At 39.3% G+C, this 23,803-nt stretch overlaps 2 protein-coding genes across 4 annotated transcripts in view; both read right to left on the minus strand.

The window, feature by feature from the left end:
- Positions 1–945: 945 nt before the first annotated feature.
- LOC110066306 (bromodomain-containing protein 8-like) lies at positions 946–18,134 on the minus strand. Of its 3 annotated transcripts, none has more exons than XM_089295053.1 (28): positions 18,059–18,134; positions 17,871–17,967; positions 17,565–17,649; positions 14,452–14,501; positions 13,896–13,927; positions 13,602–13,692; positions 12,939–13,019; positions 12,537–12,664; positions 12,383–12,464; positions 11,605–11,800; positions 10,255–10,530; positions 9,977–10,121; positions 9,263–9,444; positions 8,782–8,884; positions 7,361–7,419; positions 6,836–6,913; positions 6,526–6,739; positions 6,330–6,391; positions 6,187–6,222; positions 5,373–5,650; positions 5,188–5,271; positions 4,387–4,455; positions 3,606–3,648; positions 2,825–2,910; positions 2,544–2,592; positions 2,072–2,132; positions 1,532–1,577; positions 946–1,130 (listed from the first exon to the last, which is right to left on the minus strand). In XM_089295053.1, exons 1-27 carry the CDS (start codon positions 18,081–18,083, stop codon positions 1,558–1,560), a joined length of 2,712 nt encoding a protein of 903 aa, XP_089151179.1. In that variant the 5' UTR covers positions 18,084–18,134; the 3' UTR covers positions 946–1,130; positions 1,532–1,557. The 3 variants fall into 3 exon arrangements, with proteins under 3 accessions (XP_089151179.1, XP_089151176.1, XP_089151170.1); XM_089295050.1 differs by having other exon boundaries at positions 5,188–5,274; XM_089295044.1 differs by lacking the exon at positions 18,059–18,134 and having other exon boundaries at positions 5,188–5,274; positions 17,871–18,055.
- A 2,501-nt stretch (positions 18,135–20,635) lies between these two features.
- LOC110066309 (uncharacterized) overlaps positions 20,636–23,803 on the minus strand; it is a 23,573-nt gene continuing 20,405 nt past the window's right edge. Inside the window, exons 24-28 of the mRNA XM_089295068.1 lie at positions 23,392–23,448; positions 23,198–23,258; positions 23,010–23,099; positions 21,844–21,934; positions 20,636–21,192 (exon numbers count right to left, since the gene is read on the minus strand). Of these exons, the coding sequence (XP_089151194.1) occupies positions 21,101–21,192; positions 21,844–21,934; positions 23,010–23,099; positions 23,198–23,258; positions 23,392–23,448 (391 nt within the window). The 3' untranslated portion in view covers positions 20,636–21,100. The remainder of the gene's footprint in view (positions 21,193–21,843; positions 21,935–23,009; positions 23,100–23,197; positions 23,259–23,391; positions 23,449–23,803) is intronic.

Below are 23,803 nucleotides of genomic sequence, written 5' to 3' on the forward strand. Positions count from 1 at the left end.
TGGCAGTAGGGACTTAAATAAAACACAAGGGAAGCAAACCATAAGGTAAATACAGTGTTTGGCCTAACCTAACCTAACATAACCAAATGTTTCTGCTCTTAATATTAAACTTCTCGCTTTAGAGAATTAGCGCGGATTGGGTTGTCAATTTGACATTTTCAGTTGTGTGCGCGCGCTTATCAGTTTCTTTCAAAAAATTCGAGTCTTTATAATTCCAGAAACCGTGAATGTCCCTTTTCAGTCTTCTCAGGAATTTAATTATCCTTTTCTTTTTAAATGTTCTTCAAAAACTTCAGAGAAACGAGAAAACGTTGAAATTTTATCGACTACACCAAACCACTACCACGAATTAAACAATAGAGTGTTTCTGTTGAGGAACTATCGGCTGATAGTTGCCCCGCGGAAATTTTATGTTCTTAAAACAAATATGCTAGTTTTGAGAACGTCAAATTTCCAAGGGGCAACCATCAGACCGATAGTTCAGAGACATAAATACTCCATTGTCTTTATTGTTTACCACTAAATTTTCTTCTGCGGGCCAGTTCAAAAATCAGATTGAATTGTTTTCAACTGTAAATTCTTTTCAAATGTAAAATTGAAAAAGGAAAATAAAGAAAACCCACTTAATACAATTTCAATTGTTTATTTTTTTTTATAAGCTCGATTGTTTACAGAAAAGTTTTCACGGACGAGTACTATCCATCCGGGTATTTGCTTTGGACGGGCACTATGGGTTGATAGTGTCTCTCCGCGGATGAACACTATCGCGTCACGTGATCAATTTAAACCAATAAGAATCGGAGAAAATTTAGTGGTGAACTATAATGGCTGATAGTGTGCAATGGCTCAGCCAATCAGATTGCAGCATTTGCATTAGTGTTCAAGTAGAATTCTACTAATTCGTGTTAGGTTACACCATGTTGAACAATGACTACAGCTTCAAAGTCAAACCAAACCTCAATTTTATTTATAGCTTTTTCTCCGAAAATACGAACAACATACACCAAAATTAATAGCTAGAAAATTTCAAAACTTCTCACTGCACATTTGTACACGATCTTTATGCAGCTTCCACTGTAAACCGTAGAGCGAGCGATAGGGGACAGCTTGGGAAAGAATACCAAGCAAGCCTGTAGAAGGGAAAAATATGCTGTTAATATAGCTATGAACTTAACAACTCTTCACCATTTCTTTACCTTTCTCTGGGGGCTCTCAATTGATGCCCAGAACATGCTTTTTTGTACCGTTTATGCCTGCTGAGGATTACAGGAAAAGACTTAAACTACCTTAAATTAACCGCCTTAAAATAGCAAGTTAAAAAGCAAAATGTTCGAACGAATTCGAGGGGTAAGGTGAACTCTTCTTGTACGCGCTTCTTGAATTTAAAACACTTCTTAATCAAGGTAATCCAAAAAGATCATCGAAAATGATACAAGCTTGCTCCTTATGCGACTTACGTAACTTGTTCTACCTCAAGGTTTTTTATGTCTTAGTTAAACGTTGTGTGTGATTTATGCTTCGATATGCTCACCTTCAAACAAGGCTGGACAATGACGTTCATAGAAAGATGTGAAAGACTGAAAGAAATAAAAGGGAAACATTTTAAAAGGCGCGTGAAAACACAATGTAAGACCTTTGAAAAGTTAGACAGTTTCAGGATTGGGGTTTGGCTGTGTAAATCTGTCCCCTCCCCTCAAAAAATTCGGGTAGAGGGACCCTCTCCCCGAGTTTTGCGAGCGGAGGGGAGGGGAAAGGGCGGATGTGCACAGGCTAAATTCGTGTGCGTATAACAGATTTTATTCGGATCGTGACGCAAAACAAGAGAAGTAAAACGATTTTGTGCACAAAACTCGAACTTAAATCATTTTCCCTTGACCTTCCCTTTCAGTTGCTTATTATCTCGATATTTCAAACTGTTAGTTTTCTTGTTTCCCCTTTAGAGAGTTATATAAAGCGGGGTTCAACTGTAGATTAATTCTGGAATGCTGATTAGTAGAAGTTTTCCAGAAGGTTAATAACGCTCTCCTCGTACACAGGAGACAATCATGAAAACCAAACAAGAAATGCTTACCATCCTGTCTGTGGCCACGTAACATCTTTGAATCCACCATGATCTGTGTTGCTATGTAAGACTGAAAGTACATGAAAGACAAATTAGTTTACTACACGTCCCATTTTCCCCGCGGTTATTACTAATTTTCTTCACCACATAAGACGATGGATAGTCAAAGGCCCTATTGTTCCGTGACAGTTTCACAGAACGTTAATGAAATACTTTTTTTTGCCTCGTTCTACTCATTGCTGATGAATGGAGTCAACACTGCAAATGGCTAAAAAAAAATGCGCCTTTGCCAAAAAAAAAAAAAAAAAAAAATCGTGGAAGCAAGTTAAAGAACCAAGGAATCCAATCCAGCTACTTGAAGACGATGAACATACAACACAAAACAAGACAAGGAAAAACTTGTCTTACAGGACATAGCCTGGATTGTCAGCAGTCTCTTCTACATGTATTGAGTATTAAAGTAGCCTGAATGTTTGTCTACCTGAATTTGCTCCATAACATCGTCACGCATTTCTTCCGCCATACGGTACCTGTTGAAGACAATTGAATTTCAATACATTAATAAACCTGCTTGAGGGTATAAAAGAGTAAAAACGTGTAGACGAACACTATATCAAGATGGACAGAATAACGTACTAATCAATATTTTGCGTTGCGTGATACAGCAGACGCAAATCTGTCTACATTTGCGCAGGCCAGATACTAACTGAAAACTACAACAAAACATCACATGGAAGACAAAATAAAAAGCCATTTACTTACACATCGTGATCAGCGCTGTTATACATTAGAGCATTCTGAAACATTAACATCATGTCTCTTTGGAACTCGCTTGTGGTACGAATGGTCTGAAACAACAGAATATTGCAATTATTATCTCTGAAGACAAGAGAAAAAGACTTATTTTTACCACAATTGCTGCTAATCTCGCAATCTGATAAGGTAATTTGCCGTTGTCGATAGGAGTCCATACCACGCTGCTCGCATCAATGTGTCGCGCAATGCCTTTTTCAGCTCGCGCTCTCAAAAAACATTTTCTTTGACGTTGATATTGTGGCAAAAAACAAATCGAAATGTGGTTTAGCGTGGTCTGTACTCTTATCGACAACGAGAACGCGTCATTACTCTTTTCCCACACATATTTTTCTTATTGTTTCTGCATGTTGAGCGAGTTTGCAAAAGTTTTTGAAAGGAAAGTCTGACGCGTACAAGTAGCTCATTTACATAGTGCAGCGCGTGCACTTTCAAGTCCGAGTCGGTGTTTTCAATTGTGAACAAATCTTGACAAAGATCTCTTTCGTTATCTTTGATGTTGTGGTAAGAAACAAATCGAATGTGGTTTAGCGTGGTCTGTACTCTTATCGACAACGAGTACGCGTCATCACAGTGGTCAAAATTTGGTGGACGCACTCTGCTGCGCCTCGTGAGTCCAAACCTTCTTGACCACTGTAATAACGCGTACTCGTTGTCGATAAGAGTACCGACCACGCTAAACAACATTCGATTTGTAAATCAGACTGAAAATTTACGGGATGTTACTTACTCCATTTTCAATGTTCTTTTTTATTGTCAATAGATCCATAGGTCTGCAGGAGAACAAGGCAAACACGTCATCTTAATTAGCGGTGGCAGTTCTCATTGCAGAGTATTTCTAAGCTCGCATAAGATTGATTTGCGAAGCATGTCTTTTTATCACATAAACAGAAGCCTGTACTATCTGTTAAATCTACCGATCACAAGCACTGTCCGATTCTCACTGTCCAATAACAAACACTAAGACAACGAGAGCATCGAGGAAATAGACCATATTCGTATTCTCGGTATTAGACTGAAACTAGCTTGCAACCGAGGCTAATGCGGGGAGTCTTTTCAAATGCAAATGACATTTATCTCTTTTTAATGATATTCCACCCCATGAGCCTCTATTGCAAGCTAGTTCCAGTCCAATACCGAGAATACGAATATGGCCTATTGTCAAATTTGATTGTCGCCGTATCTAGATATGTTGGTAGCCTAACAACAGCCCTGCCCACCCCTGCTACGTAAAACATTGGACTTAATTATTCTTAATCATTCTGCCCATTGTTCTCGGAGGGTACGCTTAATCGTTGTTTTCGAAGACGGAAAATAGCCTCAAGACTTGTTCTAAACGACCAAGAGACACTGACATTTGGTAAACTTACTAACTTTTAGGTGCTCTCTTTATGTACCACGCTCATTTTTTTCAAATTAATCGTACTCAGTCCCTTGCTCGTTTAGAACATGGCCAGTGGAACACAAAAAAGAACCTTGAGAAAGGTTGTACTCAGGGCTATTGAGCTGACCTGAAAACAATGCTGTGATATCCTGGTGCTTCATCGTCAGTCACTGGATGCAGGAATACGTTAGCGTACCTGAAAAACACAAGTAGTAGAAATAACTGTAAAACGTTTTCGGTATTGACAGGGAAAATAATACTATACTTGGCCTTACTGACGTGACCGTGGCGGAAAGAAACTACTAAGGTGGTAAGAGTACGAACTGCTCACAAGCAACTTCTAAAAGCTTCATGTAAGTAGATCCAGCCTAAGAAACTGGTATGGAAATTAACGTACACTAGGAAACGTGTGTGCTGGAAGCCCGCTGGCCGAATGGTCAGCAGCGCACAGGACTCCGGATGGAGAGGTCCCGCGTTCTAGTCCTAGCCGGGGTCACCGTATCGTGTTCTCGGACAAGGTGCTTTACTCTAACAGGACCGGGTACTGGCGAATTGTTTGGGCAAACTAACAGAATACTGGGGAATAACCTACAATGGACCAACATCCAATCCGGGGGGGGGGGGGGTGGGTGGGGTAGAAAGACTCCTCGCCGCCTTATGATACAGAAACCGGAGTAAAGCGTCCAGAGCTGTGAGCCAGTTTAGCTTAAAGGCGTTTACTACGCACAGGAAATGTGGGCGGAAATTAGATTAAGTTTTAGAAAATGGGTTTGCTTTGTCGCAAGGAACAACGCTTTAGCTAAAATGAATCACGTCTTTTCTTTCAAGGCCTAGACAACTGTAGATAACACTTTTCTGTATGTGGCAAATTCATTAGTTCATTCATTAATTCATTCTTTTAAGTGTTACAATAAGGATGATCTCTTACTTGTGATTGGCTGCAGCTCTCCAGACCAGCATGATTGATTTCTTCCAAGTTTTTTGTGCTTGAATGGCTTCCTGTTCGTCGCTACTTCTGACAAAAACGAAAACGTTTAACAGAAGCTGCATCTTAACACCACAACGCTAAAATCAACACAAAGTTCATTCATTTGGATTACCGGTTTCACTTACCCCTGGGACATTTGAGAGGCGGGGCTACCGGGTACCGACTCTGTACCCCCTATCCCCGCCCTGTCCAAAAGAAACTCCTTCATGGAAGTGGTGGGCTCTTCCCTCTCAGACTGACTCCGTTCTCCTGAGTCAGACACTGCTTCGTCTCCACTGTCTCGCTCCATCTCCTCGTCACTCTCCTCCTTCTTGTCCTCGGTGACGGAATCATTATCTTCTTCATCTTCGGTTTTTTCGCTGGCTTTCTCAGACTCTACATCCAACGACTCGAATTTAGATTCCTTGAAGGAAAAAAAAACATTCATGTTAGAAAGAACAGCCCTTTTACAGCAAGTCTTCTGAACTTTAATATTACCTTGCCGTCTTTTTTCTTTGATTTAAGTTCTGATGCAATCATACAATTGCTGTATTTTCATGATTTTCTGAGGACTTTTTATTCTCCAAAACTAGTGGTGATGATGGTGGTAGTCGTCAGAAATCTTCTACCCTGTCCACGCCATTGCTTTCTACTTCGAGTGCCACGAAATTCAACTTTCATTTTACTTCTCTTAGTGTGCGTTTTTTTTTCTCGCTTCGTTGTCTTCCTTTGCTTTTACGCATTTGCGCGTTTTGCTTCGCTTAACTACTTTTTATCCTAATTTATAACCAATTTGTGTTTGGATGACAGCATTTCTAATCTTTTGTTAAGTCGTCGGTATTTTCAGCTGGTTTTTTACATAAGCCTTACTGGCTTCATTGGGCTACCTTGCCTTATGCATTGATAATTTGTAAATATATTTATAAATGACAAAAACAATAAAACAACAGCAGTCTATACCTCTTCATGTTCCTCTTCGATGTCGCCTTCATTATCCTACGATACAAAATGAAGATCAGATCCAGAAACGAAGCTAACTGACACTTACATTGATAAAGTCATCTGATGATCTCATTACAAGGTGATTACAGGGTGCTACTTGCCGTGGAGGTCGCAGATTTGCTCCGATTTCGTTGATTTCTTCGCGCCGACCTTGGTGGTCTACCTGTAAAGGTACAAAGTACAGCTCTCTCAATGTTGCTTCCAAACAAGCTGTTCAGTATTAAAACAGTAATCGAACATTAACCTTGTGACAACAGAAAGTAAGAAGGACAAAGTTGTTTTCAGTTTGTTTCTTACCAGGCCTCAGCGGCTTGGCTGCTCGTTTAGTGACGCGCGGAGAGGAGGCTGGGGTCTCCACAGTTTCCACCTTTACTTCTGGAATGACCGCTGACCGTTCGGAGTTTGCTCGTGGAGTGCTGGTGTCGTTTTCAAGACTGTCGTTGGTTATTTCTATTCCGCTGTTTTTCTCGGAATTCTTGACTGTTGGCTCGAACTTTTGAGTTATCATTTCCTGCAATACAAAAACAAACCAGCAAAATGTTTACCGTTGTACGTGGAAACCTATATCATCACTGATCAGGTAAAGATTCAATGTCAAGCAGCTTACCTTCCTGTCTGCAGGAGGGGTAGTGGGTGGGGGTGTAATTGCCAGAGGGGAGGGCAACGTTGCAGTCAGAGCAGCAGCCTGGTAACAGACAAAATAATGTCAAGCTCGACCTCAGAAATGGCAAATACAAGCTTTGTTATCTAATACTATTTTCACCCTGTTAAAGCTCGTGTAGGTTCAGTGATGCTGGATTAGTCAAGGGTTAGAGCCCCAGCAAAGGACAGCCCTTCCCCCCTAGATTAGAAATACATCATCTCACCGCGTAAACACCCAAATAATTACACAGAGACGTATTATGTGCATCATGATACAAAGAGGAGCAAGTAAGTATCCAATAATATTTCATTACAGTTTTAGGACCTCTCATGACCATACAAAAGAAATAAACAACCCACAAACGACACTCTCTCTTGTTACTGAAACGTCAACAAAGCTGTTATCTGAGGTTTATTTTGCTCCTGCGATATAAGATCATATAAAGAGCTAAAAAATTTATCAATTTCAACGATTCTTTTGATATTATACCTTGGGATTGACCGATATGGCTGGTACAGATGTTGACACATTCAGAACAGCTTGAGTACCTGTTAATGTAAAAACAGTGTCGTTAAACACTCCACAGGCACATCCTTCTGTCTCTGTTCTCTTGTTTAGTTTGATTAAAGGAAACACAAAAACGTCACTAGTTAATAATAATAATAATAATCACTTTATTTAAGTGTCGATGTATTTAGCACTAGATGTATTTAACACAAAGTTTTAGTTGAATTGTTAAGTTTGTACATGTAGCTTCAAACCAAAGTCTGCCATTTAATTTCATGCAAAACACAAGCAAACTAACTAGTCTTCTGGGCTGGGTTGTTCAAATCCCGATTAAGCTAACCCAGGATTAGTGAGAATTAAGATTTGAGTTTTGCAACTTTTCGGTGCTGTTTTCTGTGTATATTGTTTGCCCTTCAGTTTTGAGTTTGAATAATATCAAACGACAAAAAATATACGTAGTGAAAAACATTTTTATATAAGAAAAAATTAATACTTCGGTTAACTTTTAATCCTGGTTTAGCGCTAACCTGCTTTCGAATAACCCGGCCCTGATTCAGTTCGTCACATCATGAAATTTATGAAGAATTCATTCACGTTCAAAATTGCTAGCACAGTGTATATGGAATTCTTAAAAACCTGAGTTTAGTCAGGAGTGTTTTAATAATTTTATAAAGGAGACTAAGAGCACAGCCTTTTAGTTTTACTAATAAAGATTTACGTAAACAGTCCAATTAATTTTTTAAAATAGTAGTATTCATTTGGGTAATCCTAAACACCTCTTTTTAATTTCATTTTATATAAAGGTTTTCCTAATTATATTGTTTTTATCATTGATTGATTGATTGATCATCTGCTGGACCTAGCACAGTTCAGTTGAATAGAATGAGGCATCTCATGTTGAACTTAAGACTATGTCGAATTAATGAATATGGTGAACTCTCTCTAAGGTGGACACATTTGGAAATGGTTTAGAGAAGTGTCTCTCTTAATACAGAAAAACAAGTTAAATTCAGCCTTGTCCAGTGAGTCACTCATGTTTGCCTTGGGAAGGTGTAGTGTAATAGTGGTGTCCATTTTGAGATTTTGAGAAAGTTACCAAGAAAACATGGCTGCAGGGCAAGGACTTTCAACATTACAAATTTTAAACTGATCTGGCGTGCAAAGTTCTTTATCAAAATTTGTATGAAATTTAATCACAAACATGTTACTTCTTTCAGAACAATACACATGTACAGTTTTAATGTATCACTCATCAGCATGTAATCTGCAAGATTAGACAAAGTGTGTTCTTCAACCACTTGTATCACGTCACCAAAAAATATGATAACAACAAACAGCTCTACTAAAACAGCTGCTTGTGAGTGTCAATGTGTAGCACTATAATAATGTACATGTAACTGTACCTCCTGCAGAGCCCCTGGCACCACCAATCACAGAAACAGAACTTTCCACTGGTGTCCCAGGGGCAGAATCAACCAACATTGATGACTCCACCCCTCCTGGAGCCTGGAAAACAAAAAAAGAGAAACTTTTAGTTTACATTTTGTTAATTGAACTAAAAATGTGACTTTCCTTTCATTTTCACACAGTTGTTTCTTAAACAAGAAGAAAAGATTTCCCCTGTGTTTCTAATGAGTTTTAGTATAAACCTACAAGCATTCTATAGAAAATGCTACGTAATTATAATTCGATAGAATACTGAAATGTTTTCTTTTTCTCAAACATCCTAGACTACAATATGTATGCAAGGTTGTCTTCTGTAGCTCTTTGCATGCATTGCGAGTCATGGTGATACTTGCAACTCTAGTGAATGACTTTGCAGTTACTTTTATAAGTTACCTTTTATACTACCCTTTGAAGACCACTCTAATATCTACAAAATACCTTAGTTAGTGCTCCTCCATGTGAAGATATAGAGCTCACAGAAGATGATGTTACAGTGGGTGTGTCAGCCAGGAGTTTAGAAAGTGTAGGTGCGCTGACTGATGGTGCTGCGGTTTGTGGTGTGCTTCCTTGTCTCTCCCTCATGGAGTCCAGTTTTTTGGACTCCATGGAGGGAGTTACCCCTAAACAACAAACAATGTCAATAATGTCAAACGTCTGCAACGTGAAAAATGCTCTAAATCTGCAGGATTTGCGTGAAACACTTTGTGACTCTTCCAGAATATCTACAATAAAAGATATCAGGTCTGTGTTCAAGTCTAGTGGCCCATCAGGCTAGCAGGTATCTCCAGTTTCAGTACTCTAAAGTGACTAGGAGTATTTCTACTCCCCCAAGGAATTACAGTCCATTACAAGGTTACATTCCAGCATGGAACACTTCATCTGGAGTTTGGGTTACTGAGCACCAGTCTACTGAAACTACCACTAGGGATGAAAGACACCAGTGTGTGAAAACGTTTTGTTGACAAATTCAACAGCATTGTCATTCCACCATCAATACAACTATACTTTACTGCTCATCTTCCCAGCTGCAAGCCTGATTTTCTCTAGGTGTGCTATTGAATCGTCAACCAAATGAATGACCATGTGGTAGATAAGGTATTTGTAAACAAAAGTAAGGATGCAGTAAGTGAGTGCATGATCAAAAGCTCTCACCTAAAAAATGCTTTCCATCAGAATTTTGGGAGTTTGGTGTCTGGCCAGCACTTTGGGTATTATGGGATGCTGTAGAGTGTGGAGGAGTACTGGGAGAGACAGACTGAGATGTCTGACTATTTAAAGAGGAACGACGCTCCTGCTCCTGAAAAGAAATTGGCTCCATAAGAGAAATATTTACATGTACTTTACTCTTTCTGGCTTTATGAAACGCTTAATTTCTTACCATGCAGGATAATATATGAAACAGTAGAGAAAAAGCTTTTGATGTGAGTTACCTTAATTGAAGACATCTCCTGATCATTACTACTGGGCCTTCTCATCTGTTTACTGTCTTTTGTGGATCGCTGTGAAAGCAACGACACTAAGGCAGATTCGTTCGAACCCTGTGAACTAGCTGTTGCTGCTTGTGATGTGCTGCTGGGTTGCCGTACAGGACTTTGAGGAACATGATCCGTTCTCCTAGGTGATGCCAGTGGTGGCACCATTTCTCCTTGGGAGCCAGGTGGTAAAGTACCTCCCAGGTCTATATCCATTGGTTCCCCTTTAGAAAGCTGCAAGACAAATCATGGTCAAAACTGCGATAAATTTCCTGCTTTCTCTACCATGTGGTGAACATTACACCAGAAAGTCAATTCAATTCAATTCATTTCTTTTATTTACACAATACTTGGCATTTTAAATATAATTTATAGGTAAAGTTTATAAAAATAGTAAAAAGTTAACAAATATAGAGCCACAAATAAAATTTGTTTGTAAGCAGTGGCACAAGTAGCAAGAGCTTATTAGTTGGCCACCACCATGGTCAAGGAAATGGCAGCCAAGAAAAGGGATAGGTTAAATTCATACTAAAAATAGAAAAAACTTCAACTGTCTGGCTGCCACTATGTTCTTTTCCATAAACATGCTTCCAGAGATTGTTGGATCAGCAACTCTACAATCATGTACTTATCAGCTTATGATTAAAATTATCCAACTGTAAGAATTGATCAAACCCACAAACCTTGAATAGGCCATTGTCACAAATAATATGTAATTGTCACATCTACAACTCTACTTGTCAGGTCATGAAAATAATTTTCCATTTGCCCAAATCGTACGAATCAATTTTTTCTTTTTGAAAGGAATGTAGTCACAGTACTTGCATTGGACATGGATGAAATTTTTCTCAATGTACCATTATTAACATAGCTTCTTTTACTTTCAATGCACCATAATCCAATCCAGAGCAAGTACATATCAGGCAAAACCCACTGTTACTTGTACTTCTTAAAAACAACTTAAAATTTAAATGAACAATCATTCTTGTCACAAGGTCTGAAAAAATTTTGTAAACGAAGCTTTCAACTGTATTGCACAGTCTTCATCAGTGATTAAAGTGAGCCCACGTTGTCATGTGAATGCAAATTGTTTAATCACGTGACAACGTGGGCTCACTTTAATTACTGATGAAGACTGTGCGATACAGTCGAAAGCTTCGTTTACAAACTTTTTTCAGACCTTGTGACAAGAATAATTGTTCGTTTATTTACACACCAAGGTCAAGAATGAGCGTACATAGTCAAACTTAAAATTTGTTTACTTCAGTCAAGGATGAGATATCCAAAAGATATGAATTGTATTTTTACCTGAGCTCCACCTGAAAATGTTCCACTTTGTCCCAGTCCACCCAGTGGTCCTCCCCCAAGCCCAGGTGAAAAAGCTGCTCCATCCACAGGGGATTGGTTGGAAGCAGAGGCCAGTCCCTCTGGTGTCTGGCTCAAGGGTGAGGACTGGGAAGAGTGACCATGTCGCTGCTGAAGCTGTTGTTGATAGTTCTGAAATCTGCAGGAAGTAATGTTTGAAAAATGATTCAACATTTTTGCAGTCCTTGTGAGTCATCTTCTTTAAGTGACAAATAAGAAATTGTTGAGTAGATCTATAGTATATACTGGTAAGTGAGCCATATGGAATACCTTAGCTGATGTGCATGAAACCTCCAAAACAACCAATATGTTACTTGTTCATTGAAATCAAAAGATCACTAATTTTTTGAATAACTAAATCTAACACTTCAGAAATACACAAATAAAACATGTACTCCCAAATAACAAAGTCAAGATTTACAAACATGTCTCACTACTTTTAAACTCAATGGAATGCCCAGTGTGAGTAGACCGGTGGTTGAACAGAATGTCCACAAGTTGAAAGAGTAACTTGGCACAAGGTCTGCTCAGTTATCAGACAGAATCTTGAGGAATAATGAAGAGTCAGAGGTCTCTAAGTACACACATAAGATTAAACCACAAATGTCTAATTTAATCTTGGCAGTTATCACAAATGAAAACTTACATGTACCACATGTGTGAGCATAAAGTTAATTGTTATTTTTAACGCATTCTACATTGACAACAATAATTTTCATACTTTTTTGTTGGTTTAGGAACTCTCAACTGCTTTCCTTTATGAGGAGAAGACATTGGCTGACTTCCTTGTGGTTTAGGAGTACCTGAAAAGGATGATAACATTGGTACATTCCAGCTGGTCATATACAAAGGAAGAATTTGCAGAATGCATATACCTGGCTGTATCCCTGGTTGACCACCTGGTGTGGTAGGGGTGATTGGTGTGGTGGGCGTGGTGGGTGTAATAGGTGCAGATCCATCTCCCTCTTGTTGAGGTACAGGTGGTGGCCTCATCTTTTTCCTTCTAAGCACAAATAGATGAAACTGTATTAAAAACTCTTCAAAGACAAGTCATACTCAAGTGGTTTTTTCTATTTTTATCTCAAACATAACTCAGTTTCAAACCTGAAAGACTATTTTTCCTAGTTACTTCTATATACAGTGGTTAGTTTGAAGGAAATCTGCAGTTTCATTAATATCATCTGTTAGTTCATGATTTTTCCTTTTTGTTGGCATCTATTTATAACAATATCCTGAAAACCTTAGTATGGGAAACAAAATATTAAGTATCCACTTACATTTTAATTTCATCCCATAAAGCTGGAAGTTGATGATCTAGTTTTCCACTTCGGACATCTTCTATTCTGTCCTTTAGCTTCCTGAGAGCAACGATTAAGTTTTGTGGTTAAACTAACAAGCTGGCTAAATCTGTTTGTAAATGTGCTTCACATTGAAGAAAAACTGATATCTAACAAGAAAATGTTAAATGCACTGACAAGTTATGAGAAAGATGAAACTTAGTCACACAAGCTATGCAAAAATTCTTTTCCAAGAGCTCCCAATGGGACTTGAACTTGTGACCCTCTACACACTGATTAGACACTACAACATTCAGCTATAGATGACTAATGGGAGCTAAACTGTGAGGCATTTAACTAGATTGAAAAACTCCCAGCATACTGCTAAAATTAGTTTTGTTGCTGAGAATGTGTCAAAAGACATCACTTTTAATGATAGCAAATATTATGCTACTTGTAAGTTTGGAAGATGTGGTAGAATAATGCAAATCAGTCGGCGATACCAACTACTTGGAAAAGAGACTCATTATTTTTAACTGCAATGAGCTAATAATAGTGACCAATCTCTTGGCCAGTCTTGGTTATGATCAAACATTCTCAGATTGTTCCCGGTTCTAATCGTGCTAAAACATGCATTATTAATCATTATTTTGCATTCCTTACTTGTAGGTAAGCTGATCATTCCTGATAGACTTCTTTAATTCCTCAATCCGCTCAAATGTCAATTTTCTGACAATTTGATCTCCAGGTGTTTCTATGTTAAATGAAATAAAACATAAAAATAGAAGTAACTTGCAAAACTGAAAATAATCAACTATACTAATTTTACACTATTTATACTTCTTCCAGCTCATAAATACTGTACTTTAAAGAATAAAACATACATCATTTTACATGAACTTGTCCCCTCTTCACACAGATTATTATAAATCATGTTGTCATGTTTAAAAATCTTACCTGTTCCACCTCCTTCATTAGTCCTTTTTCTCCTGCAATTAACCAGACACACAGTTACATGGATAACAGCAATAAATAAGTCAGACAGCTAGTAAAGCTAGTAACGGCCACTAACAGTTGGCAATGCATGAGCTCCTTGCCAGCTTGTTGCTCATTGAGGAACATTGGCAACCCTAACAGGGTTGACTTAAATGCCAACCAGCTAATGTAAAATTATGAACTTGTATATTAATCATTCTCACTGCCAGAGGGGTTATTACTTTCTTAATAGCTATTTACATGGATTCCCAGATTTGAATCTGCACACAACCTTTTTTAGGTACATCCAAGCACAGTATAAGCTTAGCAAGACATGTTGACCTCACTCCAAAGATCAAACAGATTAATACAATTGTGTATGTAGCCACAGTTTGTAAATACTTACCCTGTTTATGCTACAAAAATTGGTTACTTTTCCTTGGAACATTTGAACCACAACATCACGGGGAATTAGAGTAAGGTTAATATGACAAGACTTAAATATACACACTAATGATCAGACAATATTGATCCTTACTTTGGTGTGTTAACTTTTTCAAGCATTTCAGAGTAGTGTGAAGCACAGTTCTATGGAGAAAAAAATGTTCAGTTATATCAGTTCTGTAATGTTCTACAGCTAAGAACTTAAAAAAAAACCTTGCACAAGTGACTTTAAAGTTTCAACACTAGAAATCCCCAGGATAACAAAACTTGGGAAACAACATCTACACTGAGAAGAAAGTTGAAACTTCACACAAGGCAGAGACTGTCCTTAATTAAGTGTATATGGAAATTTAATGAAACACTGATTTAGTGTTAAATTAACATGCAGAGTTACATTATTATTACCCTAAAAATGTCAAAATCTTTTTACAATCCAACATGATGTCTTGGATACCAGGAGGTAGACTCAGGGGTTTTCATTATTATCTTCAGAAGGAGGGCAACTGGTTTTTACAGGCGGGCAAAACCTTTTGAAGTGAACTTCTTTATAACAAAATTTTTCCTCTAGATGGTCAAACCAAGTGGACAATATCATCCTCACGGCTGGTCAAGTTGTCAGGTTCCTAGCCCTTAATAGAGACCTTAAGCACCAGGATGGGACCCACGCTGACGGCATACCAGAAGTTTATTTTCTGTCCCAGTCATGCACAGAACCTGAAAAGCTGATTGCAATCTGAATTGTCCTGACGTTGGCGACGCCACATTCACTGTTTTGATGTAGTGCAGACAACGTGATAGTTCATTGCAAAGTTTTGGGTCCTTTTCTTTGATTTACCATATTTTTTCTTACGACACACAAATAAGTACCTTTCTGGTGTTTACTGTTAAAGTTTTTTGAGGAGAAATTCTACAATGAACATCCTTGAAGCAGAAACATGCGCTAGCACAAGCCGCCAGTTGGCAAATTCACAGAATAACACAAGCTCAAAGAAATCCATTTGGTAAGATCTATTGCATTTATATCTTCAGTACTCTGGTTATCGTGGGAGGCGCGGTGGCCTCATGGTTAGTGCGCTCGTCTCCGGATTGAGCGGTCCGGGTTCGAGCCCTGGCCGGGGTCATTGTGTTGTGTTCCTGGGCAAGACACTTTACTCTCACAGGGCCTCTCTCCACCCAGGTGTATAAATGGGTACCGGCGAACTTAATGCTGGGGGTAACCCTGCAATGGACTAGCATCCCATCCAGGGGGGAGTAGAAATGCTCCTAGTCGCTTCATGCTACAGAAACTGGGATAAGCTCCGGCCTGATGGGCCACTTGGCTCGCATGCAGACTTTACCTACCTTTACTCTGGTTATCACTGATCCAATTAGATATGCTCACCATTTGTTTATGCTGATATATCTCTCTCTCTCTCTTATTACTTATATATTTACATTTCTATTTCTAAGTTAGATGATGAGAAGGTAAAATGATCTTTTCCGTATATTAAACAGCGAAACTGGGACAACTTACCAAAAAATAAATGTACCTTATTGTTTACATTAAACGTCTTTTAAACTCTTTCAGCCACCAGAAATCGTTTCTAAAACTGAAACTAAAAAATTCCCGCCAACACTTCCACTCCTCTTCATCCTCTCTTAACTGAAATGCTTTGAACGAGAAAGTTAAGACAAACAGCTTGAAATGTCTGTTTTACTGTGATAATTCAACAGCTCTACAGTGTACTGGACCGAAGAGCAAGACAAATTGATGTGCTGTGAGATTCTTGCTGTAGAACCATTCGAAGTTGCTGTTTCAGTGTTGCTTAACATGCTCAGGCGAGTGGAATGTGACGCCAGTCTCGCTCCAGCCTTTACACAGATGTGCTGTTGCCAACGCCTTCCCCCGTCTTGTTGCTTAAGGTCTCTAATGAAATTCCTGAGACTGCTTGCAGTCTGCTTTTCCTTAGAAATCACGCTGAAAGTATGGGTGAGTTGCTTAAGAATTTTGATTGGGACGAGGCAAGAGTGCGAAACTCGTGACGCGAAAAGTCTCATACCAATCCCTTCTCATCCATACCAACTGTTGCCTTTGCGTTTACACAGATAAACATTAATTAGATGCTAAGAGAAAAGAGACAGCTGTAAGCAGTTTAAGAGGGAAGAGATAGTGTTTCTAGACGAAACATGTTCATTGAATGGCTAAGAGTGAACAGGCACCATTTTTTTAATAGCAGAGCTCCAGCGGCCCAAGTGGCCACCAAGAAGAGCCCCATACTCATATGGGAAAGAAAAGGAAACCCATGAATTGATTCACTCATGGTTACCATGGCTAGCAGTGCTGCTCGTGGGCACGTATGCACGATGGCAGTGGTGGCAGTGGCGGCAATGGTGGAGTTGTGCAAGATGGCAGCCATACTCCAGCTAATAGGTTGACAGAGACATGCAGCGTTAGTTTATTGCGTCCCTTTTTGATATACTGGACATCCATGTTATGGTCAATTGACACCTGTCAAAACAAGGAATCTGCTGACCAGTATCATGTGACCACATTGCAGGCTCAAATTTAGCACTCATTGAGGTCACACGGGTTTTTTAAGTTTACCACTGACCAAGTGCTGGTTTTCGATTGGATTGCGGGCTCATGTCAGGTTAACTTGTTGTAAACAGGGTGGGGCTGTTCGGAAGCTGGTTCACGCTAACCGAGGATTAAAAGTTAATCAAAATATAAATTTTTCTTGTATAGAAATGTTTTTCACTGCTTATGTTTGGTGTATTTTGAGATTATTCAAACTCAAAACAGAAGGCCAAACAATGTGCAGTACCAGAAAATATCCACACTCCCCCCCACGGAAGGGATTGGAATTTCCTGGGGGGTGGGGAGTTCTTTAAGACCAAAAAATTTAAAGGAATGTATCAAGTTTAATTGGGATTTCCAGAGGGGTGGGGGGGGGGGGGTTCTTGGAAAAAAATCCCTTCTGTGGGGGAGGTATGGATATTTTCTGGAACTACCCAATATAAACAGAAAATCTCCCCACAAAGGTACAAAACTCAAATCAAAATATTTCTCGCTTATCCTGGGTTAGCTTAATCAGGCTTTTAACAACCCAGCACAGGAGCTCTGCTTTTAGGGTTGGCTGAATCTTTATATTATCCACAACACAAGCACAAAAACCTCACCTGTTTTGTTCAACATGGCGTCACATGCATACAGAGTTAGCCTATTACCTTTTGTGAAAAGAAGTCGGGTGGTCTAGGTTTCGCACAACATCCTGTTTCAAGCACTGGTTTAATCGTACGACTCACAGACACCCTGGAAGGATAACGCAATGTCTTGAAAGAATCACAGAACCACGATTTCTCTGCTATTTTGTCGTCATGAATATTGAAGCTATCACCTTCAAAACAGATTATTTCTAAGCTAAGCTTAAGTTTGGCCAACAAAAAAACACCGATCCTCATAAAAAGCACATCTTTTGTGGAATAATTCCTCTCAATTATCTGTCGTTATGCTTAAAAATCCATGTTACTCACCAGTTTTGATCGCCACTTCGGACCACAGACGAAGCTAAAGTTAGTTTTTCTCTTATCGTCCATTCATCTGGGTTTTGCCCTGGAGGAAGCTTTTGCTCTGTAAAAGAAGAAAACAAACAGGATAGTAATTTCAGTTGTAAAAAGACTGAAAGTAGGACAAAGTCATCGAATAAAATGTCAAACATTACTTTGACTAAGCATGGAGGCCGCCATCTTTGTTTCTAGTTGGATCGTTACCAGTCTCCCTACCGGTGGTTTACAGGTCCGCGCGCGTGCAAAACTAACACGTAGATCGTTTATGGCGTCAAAAGTTCCTCAGTTAGCGAGGGACAAGTGGTTTGTCCAGAGAACGAGTGTAATAACTCGTGATTGTTTGTTAAGACAGAAATATGAATCCTGATAGTAATTTACAATTGTGGTTTTTTGACCGCTTTTACTTTTTGCTTTCATCATTTGTGCTTTTCCAACCGAACTGAGCTGTCTTTTTGTTCTTTCATCTAGGTGAATTTGCTTCGCCGTCATTAAGGAAAGCCGGAAATCTTCCCATGTTCTTTTTTCAGGTAAGTAGGAGCTTTCAACAAAGCAAGAAATCGAGTTTTCTGTCTAGTTCTGACCTGAGCTTTTCAGCGCTGCTGACTTTGAAATTGAAGCGTATATGCTTCGTTGGAAACAACCTTGTGGCTGGTTGAAATGGTTTGTTGACAAGCTAGGCATTATGTTATGTTCGTGTTCTATTGGGATCAAGCGTTTCTGGTTGGTAGGTTGGCTGGGTTTTTTCGTGTTCTACAGGGGAAAAGCCGTTTTCGGTTGGTTTGGTCACAGGTTACTCAAGCGTAATATAAGAGTTTGTATGGAGAACTGTGGCTAAGATGTAAGAGTTCGTGTGGAGATCCAGGAGTTGCCATTAAATTCGTTCAATGTATGGGTAATTTACCGAAAAAAGACTCTTGAACATTCAATGGTGTCATTTTTTCTCATCCTGGAGAGTCTTGTAAACGAGATTTGAGCGAATTTTGAAAAATTTGTCTCACGGTGTTATAATAAGAGACAAGAAACAACAATAAGAGACAACGAATTTAATGTCAACTCCTGATCTCCATACAAACTCTTATATTTCAGCCACAGCTCTTCATACAAACCGTCATATATTACGCTTGCGTGACCTGTGGTTTGGTAGATAAACATTTTTCGACTGGCCTCAAACCGGGTTGAAACGGTTTGTAAAGCACTTGCGTGATTGTTTCGCGTGGTTGTAGCTTGCGTAAGGACTATTCCCAGGAGTTACCGCGTTTCAACCGAAAACGGTTGGAAAAGTGTTCCATCGAGAAAAAAAAGAATCGTATCAACCCAAACTGGTTGCGGTTGATCTCAACTCTCAACAACCTCTATGCATTTCAAATATCGAGCTCAAAACCATTACTATTACTATCTTTTTCCCTGTGTCAACAGCAAACAGATTTTTTACTTTGTTCAAACTGGGTAAACCACTTTGACGCTGTTGCTTCTTTTCTTGAAGTTTTGGATCATGTAAATCCAGTTGTCACGGACATGAGACAAAGAATTTAATTTTTGTCCCTTGCCCGTGTCATCTGAATTTGCTCTTATGGAGCTCAAAACTATCAGTGTCTTTCTCTATGTCAGCAGCGAAAAGATAATGTTTTTGCATGACCGCAGAAGCTGCTGATCTTTAACTTTAATCGTGGTCAAATAAAGGTTAGGGTTGGCGAATGGTAAATGCGAGACTTTGCGAGACGAAATTAGCGTTTTTCTTTGCGAGTCCGAGACATTTTGATTTCTTTAATTGCGAGACCGAGACTTTATAGTGTTTTAAAGACGTTCAGGTCCTAAGATGTTGTGATCTCGTTTAACTTTATAAAAAAAATAAACAAATCGGTACTTCGCGACTTCCTTAGCCGTGAAAAAAAATCGAGACTGCGAGACGGACATATTAACGCTAAAAAACGAGACTGCGAGACACGTCAAATTCGTCGAAAATTTTTCGAGACCCATGGTTTTTGAAGGACCATTCGCCACTCCTAAAGGTTGTCTGTCTGTCTGTCTGTCTGTCTGTCTGTCTATTACTTTGCTAAAATTGGGTAAACTACTCTGACGCTTTACCTTTCTAGGAGTTTTGGATCATGTAAATTCACTTGTTATGAACGTGAGATAACGGATTTATTTTTTGTCCCATGCTCGTGTCAACTGAATTTGTTTTTTTTTTTACATTTCACTTATCGAGCTCAAAACTATCATTATATCTTTCTCTATGTTTTGGATCGCACCTCTATAAACATGGATACTCAATCAATAACCAGCCTTGCTGTATACCATAAACTGCCACTTATAAGCCCTCCCGCTTATAAGCCCCACTAGTTATAGGCCCGTCTACCTGTAAACAAAATATTACTTCCGAATATACTCCCACCCTCGTATATAAGCCCTCCGCTAACTAAGAACAAGTATGTGAAAAACGTATTGAACATTTATGTAGTTCGTTTCGCAAAAGTCTTTTGAATTCCGCTTATAACCCTTTCCGGACATAAGCCCTACCGTTTATAAGTCCATCCAAACCCCTTACGGAGTTGTATAGGCCCAGGTCTTATAAGAGGCAGTTTACGGTAACAGGAATTTTTCCCGAACAGCGCGCGCTCTCTCAAAACCTACTTCGAGGTCACATGACGTCAAACAAAGAAACCGAGTGTCAACTATTTTCTACATTTATACAAAAATATGGAAACAACTGAAACAACTAACAACACAAAACATTCACTCTCTTGTTTAATGAAAACGATAATGCATAAGTACACGAGTTAATCCCAACTTAATACTGAAATAACAGTTTTTGGATTCAAATAAGAATAAATATCTACATAGAGCAGTGGGATGGATATTCACTCTAATTCCACACACTCGAGGCCTGGCTTCTCCTCCTCTGTACAATTTTAACTTATTGATATTAAATATGTGCAACCCAAAAGCTCGCCAGCGTAATGAAGTTATCCTTGATGAACATTCCGAGGCCAACTGGTGCGTATTAAGAGGTTCCCTTCAATATCACAACAGCAGTTAGCAAGACTGTTTTTTTTTTTGTATGTGCGCATGCTTGAAGAATGAGGCAATGTGGTATGAATTTCATGCAATATTTCCCATGCAATGTATAACGCCGCAAAACCGCGTATCCTGCAGGTTACAATAAAGGTCACAGGTCAACACACGAGCCAAGTCACAGGTCACGCGTCAGGAGCTGGAGTTCGTGCACTTCTCACTCGTTTACGAACATCTTTAGTGATGCTCTTGGTTAGCTTAGAGTCCATTCCCACCTCTGATAAGAAACAAAAGACGATAAAGATCATTAGACACTTTATGGCTATCTGAAAGCGAGGCTAACGTACATGTCAAGATAGCGGGAGAAAACGTAGCTGAGTGGTCAAGGAATCGAGATGGACTTGAAAAAGAAAATTACACGGGTTCAATTAGCTGGAGTGGTAATCAGAGATCAACTCTTGGGAAGAGCTGCGCTAAGGTTAATCGTCAGCTAGTCAGCGTACTAATGGGGATGTTAAGTTGAGTTAAGTTTGCGAAATTGTGTTTCTTCATATGGCTGATGTCTGTTACTAGCTGCTAGACCACCTAGTCTCCCCTGTAACCGTAATTGGTGTCTTAAGTGACTATTCTTAAGACGGACTGGACATGTATTTGACAATTGTTCTCATGGTAAGTTAAAAAACAGAGCGGTATAACATCGAATACTACATGCAGCTTGTATGCAAAATAAATGCCTCTATTTTCATTTACCGCAGAAAGCTTTGGATAATTGCTATCATGATCTTTTCATTACCTTCCTCTACAGACAGGTTACTAGAATGAGCTGCAGCCAGATCATTTCCCCATAAACCCCCTAAAACGCCTTGACTGACTACAAAGTTCTTCCACAGAGATTAATATCACACATACTGGAAACACGTATTCTCACCTGATGCAGAATTCTTAATTGTCTGAAGCAGTTCTTCTTCTGTAGCTGCACTATTCTCAGCTAAGGTGGCAATAAACTTCTTTTCTTCCTCCTGAAAATAAAATAAAATGAAAGCACATTTACGTTTGGCACCGTAGTTTAATTAGGTTTATTATATGGCTAGCTCCGTGAGCGGGCAAGATGAATCAAATCCTGCGCTGTGATTGGCTACCCGAGCGGGCAAGATGGAGCTATCTTGCCCGCTCGGGACTACCGCCGTGTCCCCCAAGAAAAATTTCCCCGAAAGCCATGTAATAAATCCTTTATTGACCAAGCTTGTTCGGCCAAGATGGCTGGATATTGGCCTCGTTCTTTTTTTGCGTGTTTATGGACCTCGACTCCGTCTCGGTCCATAAACACGCAAAAAAAGAACTTGGCCCATATCCAGCTATCTTGACCTCATACTTGGTCAATAACCCATATATATAGAACTCAGTTGCTTTCAGAGAGACTGGAGGCTAACTAAACCGTTAGGTTTTCAAGTTGGCATCCAGCCTGTTGATGTTTATTTGTAAGATAGGAGACAGAACTAAAAGAAGAATTTACAGTTTAGTTTCAGTAAAGAAAATATTGGTCTGACCGTGAACAATGTCTAACTGTTTAAAAAAAAAAAAAAAAAAAAAAAACAGCTAAGTTCTTTAAAATGGATTGAAAATTCTTTTCAAAGATCTATTATCATGAAGAAATCGTCTGTTTTCCTATATTTGTCATTGGGCGTGGTTTTATAAAGTTTGTGTGGATGCATAGCTAGCACTGTGAACCTCGTTCCCAGGATCTCTCTTTTTCCCGCCCCGTGGAGCGAGAGAAAGACTCAGTCAGTTGCTCTCTCGCTCCAGGAAGCGGGAAGAAGTAAGACCCTGGTTTTCTGGTGCTGTAACCATGTACAATGTTGGCATGTTGGAAAAAGCTGTTAAATAAACATGACAAAATACCACAAATGTCTTTACAAAAAGTTACGTTGTTGTGGTTGGGGAATAATACAGAAACTAATCCACTATAGCAGCAATTTCCAGTCACTTGTATTTTGATGCGATTAACATAATACAGTCAATGAAAGAGGCAAAAAAAAAAAATGCTTTGGTGAAATCGACATCAGGGAAAAGAGAACTGTAAACAACTGATCAAACCTGCAAGTCGACCATCAGCATTTCGTCCATTTCTTTATTAACTTGTTCCAGCTGGTGGGCTAGATCGAGCTGCATTTCACGCTCCAAATCCTAACAAATGTCACAGAAAATTACCGTGAGAGTAGAAAAAGCCTTGACCACATAGGTGCAAATTCCAAGACTATGTATCACACAACAGAAACATGTACCTCTAACTCTCTTCTATGGCGCTGCTCCGCTAACAGGAGATATATTTTAGACCCAGCGGATCTGCAAAAGAAACAAATTGGTTAACAAAGACGATGAATTCCTTCCCGGCTCACATGAAGAATTACTGAGAACTGTGCAGCTTTCAAAATGAAACAACGACTCAGGTGTAGAAGAGCTGGAAAGAATGACTTACTGCGCTGCTTTGCTCGTTTGTTCCTCTTGCTCTTGGAGCAGCTTGACCTCCAGGGCTCTGAGGAATAGATGTAAAAACAATGTTTGGTATTAAATGATGAGTCTGATACAGCCGGCATGTATGTACTCAATTCTACACTTGGGTACAGAGAAGCACTGCGGAAGTACAAATTTCCTCCATAAGACACACTGAACCAGGTCAATGATTAGGCTCAATGCTTTGCCGTTAGGTCACCAACCGCGTAATCACCTCATTAGTCATGGTTCATACAAGTTTGATGACCTTTTATTCAAGGACTTTTCCAGGACTTTTCAAGGACTTTTAACAATGTTCAAGGAGTCCGTTTCCACAGGCACGATTATCACATTTTCTCCACAGATCACTGCAAAATACATTTCCACATGATAGAAAA

Source organism: Orbicella faveolata, unplaced genomic scaffold, assembly GCF_042242905.1.
Source record: "Orbicella faveolata isolate gen_17 unplaced genomic scaffold, um_ofav_v1 contig_1, whole genome shotgun sequence".
NCBI classification, from domain to species: Eukaryota; Metazoa; Cnidaria; class Anthozoa; order Scleractinia; family Merulinidae; genus Orbicella; species Orbicella faveolata.

What these genes read in the sequence shown, in the direction of transcription:
- LOC110066306 (XM_089295044.1), bottom strand. Translation starts at nt 18,055, where the DNA reads ATGTTTGACATTTTATTCGATGACTTTGTCCTACTTTCAGTCTTTTTA. An exon ending in TGATGGAAAGCATTTTTTAG is followed by an intron (nt 9,445 to 9,976) that starts GTGAGAGCTTTT and finishes TTTGTTGTTTAG; the next exon opens with GGGTAACTCCCTCCATGGAG. An exon ending in GCAAATCTGCGACCTCCACG is followed by an intron (nt 6,223 to 6,329) that starts GCAAGTAGCACC and finishes TTTGTATCGTAG; the next exon opens with GATAATGAAGGCGACATCGA.